This window comes from Syngnathus acus, chromosome 8, assembly GCF_901709675.1.
Source record: "Syngnathus acus chromosome 8, fSynAcu1.2, whole genome shotgun sequence".
Taxonomy (NCBI): domain Eukaryota; kingdom Metazoa; phylum Chordata; class Actinopteri; order Syngnathiformes; family Syngnathidae; genus Syngnathus; species Syngnathus acus.
In genome coordinates, this window is record NC_051093.1 from 793,816 (window position 1) to 805,571 (window position 11,756).

An 11,756-nucleotide genomic window follows, 5' to 3' on the forward strand; every position below is an offset into this window, starting at 1 on the left:
TATCATATTGAAATTTGAGAAATTAATTCCTACAATAAAACATTACATAATTTCCAACTATTCAATATAGAGCTTATGCAACAATTTCTACAAAAATACTTTTTAGAATTCATGCTTGATAATTCCTTTTGGTCTCTTGCTCAAAATGAACCAGGTTTAAATTTTTAAGCTAATTTAATGAATGATTCATGAGAAAATTGACCAAATGCCAGGTAAAATATGCATAAATGGACAGTAAGAGGTCTAGCCTTGTATATTATATCCAAATTAGGGACTGATAATAATATAAGGCAGTGGTCCCCAACCACCGGGCCGCGGACCGGTACCGGTCCGTGGGTCACTTTGTACCGGGCCGCCAAGCCACACAGAAAAAAAAAAAAATACTTTTTTAATCGACGATCAATTAATTCAGGTCAAGACGCTCGTCCCGGTCACGTGACGTGTTTCCCCAGTCGAGCCCGCAAAGCTAGCAAAAATGAGTACGTATTTATTTTGAAAAATGTAAAAAAAATTGCCGTTTCTCTCCCAATTACATCCGTCGGTTGGAGACCAAGCATCCTGCATTAAAAGACAAACCTTAACCACTTCGGGTGTCATTGTCTCCGATTACGCCTAGATGGGACCGGCTCGTTTCTGAGAAACAAGCTCAGTGCTCCCACTAATTCAATGTAATGGTGAGTTTTATTTTAATGTCGTTTACACTTGTTTTTATGCCAGTCGTATCATTTTATTTCATCGTATTCATATATTTGTTATAAATGTATTCTTTATTTATATAAATGTATTATTTAGTTATATAAATCTATTATTTATTTATATAAAGGCCGGTCCGTGAAAATATTTCTGACACTTAACCGGTCCGTGGCGCAAAAAAGGTTGGGGATCACTGATATAAGGTATGTCGTAATATCTGTTTCAGGTAAAACACTCTCAACGGATGAATGATCCTCCCCTCAGACCTTGGGTAGCAATAGCGAAAGATGGTCAGATCCTGTGCTGCCACTGTACCTGCATGGCTGGATTGGGTGAAACATGTTCACATTCAGCAGCATCCCTGTTCGCCCTGGAGACATTAATACGTATGAAGACGGCCACTTCATGCACATCACTACCTTGTCAGTGGCTGAAACCATCAGCATCGCACATAGAATATGCTGAAGGATGCAATATCGATTTTGCCCGTCCAGCCCAGAAACGAAAGTCAGAAGTTTCAACTCCTGAGGAAAGTGCTGCGAGAAAACTGCTGAATGTTCCTCCACCAACTGAAGAGCAGAAAGCTGCCTTTTACAAGGCTTTGTCTGAATGCGGTGGAAGACCAGCAATTTTGAGCGTTGTCCCTGACTATGCTGACAACTTTGTGCCAAGGGCAGTGAAGCGAAAGCTTCCTGTACCTCTCTCACAGCTGTACGATTCTGGCAATATGAAACTGAGCCCAGATGAACTTGCACTAAAATGCCGGTCAGAGCTGGAAAAGTTACATTCCATTACCAGAGAGCAGGTTTGTATTTTTTTCGCACTTCGTAATTAATATATATATATCATAAATAATTTATTGTTCTCCAACCTGTTACAAATAATCTAATCATAGTGAAAACAATTTTTATTAAAATGTTTTTCAGATATCTGCGGTTGAAGAAGACTCCAGGGGCCAAGCAACATCACATCTTTACCAGCGGGTAGTTGATCATTTTCACAAGGGACAGACTGGGAAATATTGACAAGTGCTGCTGCTGCTGCCAATGCCCTCTCGCGGTCTCTCTTGCGCTGCTTGAGATTTTGTCTTCTCTCAAAGATCTTCAATGAACATTTGAGTTTTCGTTTGTGAGGTGACTGGGTATGCTCAAATATACTTGGCACATAGTCTGGGGATAGTGGATCTTCGCTTTTTGCACCTGAAACAATTAAACAATCACATTATTCATAATGACTACCATAAATAATTAAGCACGTTGTTGAAGGGGATATACCCAGTTCAGTTTGTTTCGTAATAGCATTTCATGACTTGACATATTAAAAAACTCAATAGAGTGAAATCATTCAGTAAACTGTACCTGTCTGTTCAAGTTGCTACCATTTTTATTTTTTGTTTATTTTTGCATGATGCCTCATCTGATTGGCTTGAAAACTTAACCAATAAAAATTTTAACCTTGTGCCAATGGCTTGAAAACTTTATCAATGTAGATTTTACCTTGTGCCAAATGAAGTAACAAAAAGCCTCTTGTTCAAAAATGCTTCATTAAAAAAAAATTGTTTCACAAGGTTCATAATAATTTCTTTTGAAATGTCCTAATGCATTCACTCGTGAGAATTAATTGTTCAATTCCAATATGATTTTCAAGCCAATCAGATGAAGCATCATGAAAAAATAAACAAAAAATAAAAACGGAGGGGGGGGGGGGGGTGAACTGAAGAAATCATCTCATTCCCTGCCTTGCTGCCTTTCTAAAAATGCACCCAGCATTTTCAACAATCATATTTGTATCATCCCATATTGTATTATTTCACATTTTGTGAAACAAATCAGGGGTGAATAGTTTACATACCTGATATGACGTGCTCATTGCATATCCTTGTGTAAATCGTAGGTTTCCATCGTTCACGACGACAATGCTGTCTGTCACTCACTCGTGAATCTTCGCGAACGACTAATCAGCAGCGAGCGATAGATGGAGGAGGGACTTTACGAGTCAGTGACGTAATTTCCCGTCCACGAACGAGACGAGTCAGTGACGCAACTTCCTGTTCAGTGTGTGCGTGTGCGTGGGAGGGGCGATTCGTTTGAACGAATCTTTTGAATGAACTGATTCTAAAGATTCAGTTCACTTAAAAGGACCGGAATGCACATCACTAGTTGCTGTGTGCTTTTACTAACAGTGACACTATGACGACTGTGGTGCGTTTCTCGTCCGATGGAAATCAGAGTTCAACGGGAGAACCTGGATTGTTCATTTTTCACCAACGTAAAATACACAGTCAAGTCGAGACACCTCGACTGTGACAGCCATTCAGCCGCAGTTTACTGAATGATTTCACTCTATTGAGTTTTTTAATATGTCAAGTTATGAAATGCCATTACGAAACAAACTGAACTGGGTATATCCCCTTCAACAACGTGCTTAATTATTTATGGTAGTCATTATGAATAATGTGATTGTTTAATTGTTTCAGGTGCAAAAAGCGAAGATCCACTATAATATACAAGGCTAGACCTCTTACTGTCCATTTATGCATACTTTACCTGGCATTTGGTCAATTTTCTCATGAATCATTCATTAAATTAGCTTGAAAATTTAAACCTGGTTCATTTTGAGCAAGAGACCAAAAGGAATTATCAAGCATGAATTCTAAAAAGTATTTTTGTAGAAATTGTTGCAAATGCTCTATATTGAATAGTTGGAAATTATGTAATGTTTTATTGTAGGAATTAATTTCTCAGATTTCAATATGATATTTTCCTTACCTTGGTCATGAGAAGAAATCGATTCTGTTTGGAATCTGCCATATCAGCCCATCATGCACAAAACCTGCTGTAAAATACTTGTAGGCATCCAGACTCTTGTATGCCTTAAGGTCCTTTCCAGTGTACGGAGATGGTGAATCGACGAGGTAATTATAAATATCTGGATATGAGAGATCAGGCAGGTCGGCTGTTGCAAAATGCTCAGGTGAATTTAGCATGCTTCTCGGTAAAAGGTACGGATCCGTTGTGCCAACAAGGTTCAACTTCTCTCGGTAACGTTTCTTGGATTCTTCATCCAAATGCCCAACTTCATTGGATAGCAAATCAGCCATAATTCGGATGAAATCGGTGAAAATGTAGCGCAGAAATCAAACTGAATCTGTACGAACACGTAGGAACGAGCTGACCGGTTGACCGCCAAGATGGCGGCATAACACAAAATCACGTGATAAAACCACGTGACTGCAAAGCCTCTATACCAGCCAACAGACGTTATGCCGACATTGATGTTTTAATTTTGTATTTGTTGGGTTATAGTTGATGGTGTTATTATTCCGAATGTGTTTGAATGAAAGGTTGATAAAAAACGTTATGCCAACATTTGTTATTTTGGGGGACACCAACTCATATAACACACACACACACACACACACACACACACACACACACACACACACACACACACACACACACACACACACACACACACACACACACACACACACACACACACACACACACACACACACACACACACACACACACACACACACACACACACACACACACACACACACACACACACACACACACACACACACACACACACACACACACACACACACACACACACACACACACACACACACACACACACACACACACACACACACACACACACACACACACACACACACACACACACACACACACACACACACACACACACACACACACACACACACACACACACACACACACACACACACACACACACACACACACACACACACACACACACACACACACACACACACACACACACACACACACACACACACACACACACACACACACACACACACACACACACACACACACACACACACACACACACACACACACACACACACACACACACACACACACACACACACACACACACACACACACACACACACACACACACACACACACACACACACACACACACACACACACACACACACACACACACACACACACACACACACACACATCCATTTTCTGAACCGCTTAGTCCCCACGGGGGTTGCGGGAGTGCTGGAGCCTATCCCAGCCGTCATCGGGGGACACCCTGAACCGGTTGCCAGCCAATCGCAGGGCACACAGAGACAAACAACCATTTGCACTCGCACTCATACCTAGGGACAATTTGGAGTCGTCAATCGGCCTACCAAGCATGTTTTTGGGATGTGGGAGGAAACCGGAGTGCCCGGAGAAAACCCACGCAGGCCCGGGGAGAACATGCAAACTCCACACAGGGAGGGCCGGAGGTGGAATCGAACCCGCACCCTCCTAACTGTGAGGCGGACGTGCTACCCAGTGCGCCACCGAGCCGCCTACATACATATAGATATATATATATATATATAGATATACACATATATATATATATACAGTATACACACACACATGTCATATAAAGCAGTTAACCAAATGTCTGATTTTTATGTTTTGATTGGCGAATATAAATACAAGGGTTAGGGTTAGTGAACGAATCACTTCCTAAATCAGGGGTCTCAAACTCCAGTCCTCGGGGGCCGCATTCCTACATGTTTTCCAAGTTTCCCTCGTTAAACACACCTGATTCAATTATCAGGCTCCTGCAGAACGTGATGATGAACTGATCATTTGAATCAGGTGTGTTTAACGAGGGAAACTTGGAAAACATGTAGGAATGCGGCCCCCGAGGACTGGAGTTTGAGACCCCTGCTCTAGTGGCAGGGCACCAGAAGAGCAGTTATGCGCTCCCTCTAGTGATGGGAAGTCAGAAGAGCTATTATGCGTTCCCTCTAGTGGCAGGAGGCCAGAAGCGCAGTTATGCGTTCCCTCTAGTGGCAGGAGGCCAGAAGAGATGCACTCCCTCTTACGTGTGTCGCATGTAGGAGATGAGAGTCAGCCATTTGAACAAACCGGAGATGTCTGAGAAAAGACTGGCTGCCTCCAAAGTAAATTGCATGACGGTAATTGATCCGAGATTAAATCAAAGCATGGATGACTCTGTGAAAGGGCTGCCGTGTACTAAAAGACTCGCCCGCCCGTCAACAACAACAATTCAAAATGGCTGTCCAATTTAACACCTTTTGGTGAACAGCGGCCGCCGAGGACTTCAAACCAATGAGAGGAGCGGTAGAGAAAGGCTGACATTTACTGGTGTATAATTTACAGAGGAAACGGGGGGGGGGGGGGGGGGGGGCATGGTTGCTCTTTTGTACTTCAAGTTTCCATGCTGTGCTGCGATTGATGCTTTTGTTGTTGCGCTTTGATATTTAGTTCCTCGTCCAGACGCTCTTTAGCCCGCACCACCTGCACAGAGACAGAAAGTCAAAATGGACACTGACACTAAGGACGCTCGCGAATACAATTAGATGGGGGGGGGGGATTCGCTTTGGGCCAAGGGAGAGATTCCTACCGATTGGTCTTCAAGTATTGCTTCAGTTTTCCCAACCATTACACGTTGTCACGTTTGCATTTGCGAACTTGCGGCTCACCACAGCAACAGAGAAAAGTGTCTCAAGTAGACTTACTTTTGATTGTAGGTAAAATGAACCGCCCATAGACTTGTCATTGACTTTGAAGAGATGCTCGTAGTTCTGGAACGGAAAGCAAACAAATAATTGGCAGTGTGAGAGAGATTCAATCCTAAGAAACGGATAGGATTCGTTTATTTTTTTTAATCTTCCCAAAGGTGGTTGAATGCGTTGAATACATTTCAAAAAGTGGCACTTGGGTGCAGGGCAAATTGTAAGTGAAAAGAAAATGCAGGTCAAGCATTATTTTGCTTGCTGTGTCCAAACGTTGACATTACAGATCCCGTTAGTGTCACTTTTTTTCCTGACCTTCTGGATTTCTTCTGGCTCGAGCTTGGAGACGTTGAGGATCTGCTGAGCTTCTTGTAAACTCATCCCGGAGATGCCGGTGGCGGCGGCAGAATGCTGACCAGCACTGCTTCGTGCTCGTGCTGCCGCTTGACTCGCTGCAAAGAAGGCGAGGCATGCCATTTTCATAACTAGGGGATTAGTATTTTTTTTAGAAACCACTTTAGCACAATCTGGGGCAGCACTGAAGCACAGCTCGATTGGTACATCTGCCTCAAAGCTTGGGGTTCAAGCTCACTATGTCACTCACGAGGCTGGTAACCTTGTTTTGGTGCAGCTGAGGAGAATTCCAATTCCAACTCTAGTTTTCAGCCATTTAAAGTGTCTTGACAGATATTAGGAGGAGGCCTTGACTTTGATTTACAAGAAATCTAGAGCTGAGTCTCTTCCACAAAGCAGTGGAAAAGAACGCTACATTTGCATAAAATATCGTAAATGGAAAAGGTGACGTCATGAATGGAAAAGAGGCCCAATGACGGACCCCTGGGGAACACCCGCGATATGTCGGGGTGGATCTGACCAGTGAAGGGCGGGGTATTGGTTGGGGAATTTAATGCTAAAGCAGGAGAGTCCACTGAAGAGGATGGTGTGTGAGATGGTGTCAAAAACGTGACCAACACAGAGGGGGGTTTATTGGGGTCGAGTTACTATTTCAAAGGAGAAATTGATATACAAAACAAAAACTGTGTTAAAAGTGGCACAAATATGTCAAAGACGAAGCTTACCTGCATATTCTTGCTGTAGAGCTCGAGCGAAAGCACGGCCGACCACCTGAACCCCCATCACGATGACTTGTGCTAAATACTTGGCCTAGAGAAAGACAACAAAACAATAAACACGTAGCAGGTACAAGTAAGCCCTTTGGATGTCGCTTTTATGACTGACTGACATTTTTGCAAACTAATCGCTCAATTAGTAGGACAACAAACCACCTAATAAAAACGCCCGAAAGCACGATGGGCTGTTACATTTCACATGCTGACGACGCCTGACATCGTCACAACACATTACGCACACGACAACTAATCTCGAATGCGGCAACTTGTCCTTCAGTAGGGTGACCAGACGTCCTCTTTTTCCCGAACATGTCCTATTTTTGAGACCTAAAAAAATGACCAGGGTGGGGGGAGTTCGAAATCATTCGGGGGTTTGTTCGACTGCCTCAAACATAATACATGTACAGTACATTGTCAATAGAATTGCCACTTCGGTGTCTCCACGTGTCTCTATCGTTCACAAATAAGTCGCGCCCTTCTCCTCAAATCTAGTCACTTTGCTAACAAGTAGGGTGGAGAAACCTTTTGACTTCCGGGCCGAATTGGCTTCTAAATTTTGACCGGGGGGCTGAACCAGGAGCAGATGGATGTAGTGTTTGTGTGAAGTAATATAAACGACATGTAAAGGTCATTGCATAAATGGTTTTGGCCTTTAGTAGGGAAGTAAAACATGGATATTCAAAAAATGCTTTTTGGAAACAAATGCATTTATTAACAGCATTAAAACAAATATTTCACCGAAAAACTACTATCAGTGATTCTCATTAAATAAGACACTGTTATTATGAATAACAGTTTCCATCACTTCAGCGCCTGCAGGTCAGACTCATGAAAGATGTTTATCTAATGAGGTGAAATCACATCAAACGGCAAACATTCTGACCAAATACATGATCTTGAAGAATCAGTGAAAGAATATATCTTAATAAAGTACCAATATAGAAATTACTAACAAAGAAACCAAAAAGGCAACACGGTGACAGATTTATTGAAAATCAGAGCACAGCTTTAACTCACAAACACCTGGTGACAGAGGTGAGGAAACGGGAAACACTTCCATAAAGTCGGCCTTAAAATTTTTAAAAGTCAAGATTAGTCGAAAATAGATGATGCATCATAAGCTTGCCCTTGACTTTTGATCCGCAGTTTGTCGGTGAAAAACGTTTTGCTGAGTCTTCAAATTAGCTGTCAACCACTGTAGCCGCTCGTTCATGTGTTGACTCCTAGCGTAGTTAGCATGCTTCGTAGCAAAGTGATGGCTATATTGTACTCCTTGCAACCGTTTCTTGACATATCAAACATAACGGCATTGATCGGACTTCAGCGAATTTTTTTTTTTTGTTGTCAACTCTTTTTTTTAAACACTCGGCACTCAGTGTCCACCTTTCTTTTCCCTGGGCCACTCATTTTGATGGTGGGATTCCAGGGGAAGGTTTGTGGGTGGCTTTGGCGTAAAACTATCTGAAAGCTCTGTGCGGGAATTACGAGAATGCTGACGTCACAGCCCACACTCGAAATTCGGCACTGATAGAAATAGAGCGCGGAGTGCGCCGGGTCGGTACTACTGAGTACGTACACGCACTTGCGAGTGTGCACGGCGCTTTCTGACGCGGCTTCCAGGAGTAAATGCGCGGGCGGGCGTTACTCTATCTACTGGGGAAATGCAGTCATTGAAGGGAAAATGACCCAAAACAATGTACAATAATACAATTTATTCAGGTTTAGCGGGCCGTAGTTTGCCCATGTCTGAGCTAGCCAGTCTACAACGAGTGTTTACAAGCAATGCCGACACAAAAATACACTTTCACGGAGTTGTTGAATAAAAAATTCCCGTGCTTTCGCCAGGGTCATGATCCTCACGAAGCTGAGTGCTTGACATGTAAGGTAGGCACTTCCGTGTCTGTGGCAAATAAAAGTGCCAACGACCTGCAGGCACAACCAAGCACACAAAAACAGCGAGGGGCGAGAGCTCAGCATCCAAAGTCACAGATTTCTTTGTGACAAAGTGTAGCCGTCACTGCAGCAGAAGGTAGTTATGCTTTTTGTGCAGTTAAGCATAATGAAAGCACGTCTGGCTTGTTAAGGAAGATTTTTCCCCCCAAAATGCTGCACCGATGGCCGTATTTCATCTTTTTTTTCTTTTCTTAGTGTACAACTGTAAAACTAAACAATTTCAGTGTACATATGTTTTTGTTAGTATAAATATGTTTTGGTTAATGTACATATGTTGTTTTGTGTTATTCAGGCCAATAAATGCCATTGCTATATAGACATGTCATTTGTGTGATAACATACACATACCCCCCCCGAAAAAAAAAAGGTGTCCTCCTTTTCAGAAACCCAAATCCGACGGGCGTCTTTCGCGACTGTAACAAACGCAAAGCGACACCATCATCCACATTGACAAGGAGCGTTTACGTGAATGACAGCAAGTCTTTCTTACCATTTCGTGGTGGGAATTTGTCTTTTGCAGGACGGCGGTCCCGTTTTCACATGCAGGAAAAGCATCAAAGGTTATGCTGAAGTGTCAAAGTTCATCATTGGCTGGTCGTCTTTTAGCATGTCGACATCTAAAGGCCAGGAAGACGAACTGCAGCTTTTGGCACAGGCCTTTAACAACCAATTTGAGTGCAGCGAAAATATATATACTTAGATACTATATATGTATAACAATATTTATTTAGGTTTTTATCCTGTCAAATGTAAATTGTATTTTTTATATCGACTGTACAACTGTGTGAACGCTTTGTGAATTCTATGTGCTATGTAAATAAAATTTACTTTTCTCACAAAAGGACACTGAAACCTAAAAAAATGTTTACACCACTTCAGAGCGATATAATGGTGATCTAATAATACGAGAACAAACAAATAGAATCAAAGTGCACTTTAATGTTAAGACTATATTGACAAAAGCCAAACATGAACCGTATAACCATAAAATGCCCTCCGCTGTATGAAAAAATGATGCCAGATTCCATAGTAGTAAATTACAAAGCGTGGCTCCTGAGTAGAAGAACAAGCAATGCCAGTATATCATTGCAGCAACACCGAGAACGGAAGTTTGCGTGCATCCATCGGAGATTGCAAACAAATGCTGATCCAGTTGATTGGAAATGACACTCACTCTGTCTGTTATGACTGAATTGTACTTTTTGACTAACACTGTGATGTGGTTTTAAGAGACAGTTGGAAACAGCAAAACATTTGGAGGAAGCATTCTTTAAAAAGGCCTTACAAAAAGCCAAATTACCGTATACAAATATCCCTCTGTGTAGACAATATTCAAATATAACTAGTAGAAATACAAGTGGAAAGGAGAGCAGCAAAATTAGTACAAAAATGCAGTTCATGGCGAAATAGATGTGACCCTGTTGTATCTTTTGTAAGAAGACTGAATTGGCTCACAAGTATTTTATCCAAGACACAGAAAGCTTTTACAAGATAACAGGTGATGACAATAATCATGATCTTTGTTTATACATATATATTCGCTGAAAAGACCCATGATGCAAACGACACCAACTGAAATTTGCAACTGGACTTCTCGTTGTGACATTTTTCTTTTGAAGATCATTTTTTACTTGAGTCAAAGCGACCCAAAAGCCAGATGAAGTCCCAAATGTTTCCATGGTAAATGGTCTGCCCCTTGTCGAGTGCTTCCTACCGACTTCCTCATGATGATGCAGCATCACGAGTGAGTGGGGCTACAGCATGTTGCTGAAGGACACAACAGCCGGGGAATCGAACCCCCAACCTCTGAGACACCACTGCACCAGGCCGAGACACATTCAAACTTCCAGCTAACAACTGGTAACATACAGTGAAGAAAGAAATATTAACATTTCAAAGGATGGACACAAAAACCATCGGCCAGATTTGTTGGCGTGACGCCGGAGGGCAGAGAGCGTACTTGAGAGTCCTCTGTCGTGGCTCCGAGCGTTTTTAATCATCCTGTGAGGGCAAAGAAGATGGCGCAAGCACGTCACGCGTTGACATTTGAATTGTTCGCACCCACGGACGGACGGAGTCGCTCGTCTCTCTCGAGTCACAAATTAACAAAACAACTTGTGCATCCAGGGCTACGCGTCCTTTGCCATAAATGCCTCAAACAGGTTTCAATGTCACGTCATTGAATTGGAAGGAGAGACAATATCTTTGCTTGGATTAAATTCCGCTCCTCAGTAAGCGCTTTCGTGTTTTGCCGACGATTGTGCCTGGATCTCTCAGATATCAGGGACAAATTCACTTTTGTTTGTGAAAAAATTAATTGATCCAACAGAAGATTCGCCAACAGTTTTTACCCTACAGCGGTAGTCACATTAAATGCCGCTAAAAAGGGATGATTATGTCTGTGTATGTTCTTCTGTGGATTTTTA

General features: G+C 42.3%; 2 protein-coding genes across 4 annotated transcripts in view; both read right to left on the reverse strand.

Annotated features, from left to right (window-relative positions):
• Window positions 1–5,852: 5,852 nt before the first annotated feature.
• On the reverse strand, window positions 5,853–9,959 carry pam16 (presequence translocase associated motor 16). Its single transcript, XM_037257318.1, has 5 exons — window positions 9,821–9,959; window positions 7,327–7,411; window positions 6,563–6,699; window positions 6,251–6,316; window positions 5,853–6,029 (listed from the first exon to the last, which is right to left on the reverse strand). Exons 1-5 carry the CDS (start codon window positions 9,821–9,823, stop codon window positions 5,940–5,942), a joined length of 381 nt encoding a protein of 126 aa, XP_037113213.1. The 5' UTR covers window positions 9,824–9,959; the 3' UTR covers window positions 5,853–5,939.
• Window positions 9,960–10,249: 290 nt separating this feature from the next.
• Window positions 10,250–11,756, reverse strand: part of coro7 (coronin 7) — a 36,547-nt gene continuing 35,040 nt past the window's right edge. For 2 of the 3 annotated variants that reach the window (XM_037257138.1, XM_037257137.1), the window contains one exon: window positions 10,250–11,331. In XM_037257138.1, the coding sequence (XP_037113033.1) occupies window positions 11,323–11,331 (9 nt within the window). In that variant the 3' untranslated portion in view covers window positions 10,250–11,322. The remainder of the gene's footprint in view (window positions 11,332–11,756) is intronic. The other variant, XR_005098575.1, reaches the window with a different exon arrangement.

What these genes read in the sequence shown, in the direction of transcription:
- pam16 (XM_037257318.1), bottom strand. An exon ending in TCTACAGCAAGAATATGCAG is followed by an intron (nt 6,700 to 7,326) that starts GTAAGCTTCGTC and finishes CCTTCTTTGCAG; the next exon opens with CGAGTCAAGCGGCAGCACGA. An exon ending in CATTTTACCTACAATCAAAA is followed by an intron (nt 6,030 to 6,250) that starts GTAAGTCTACTT and finishes GTCTCTGTGCAG; the next exon opens with GTGGTGCGGGCTAAAGAGCG.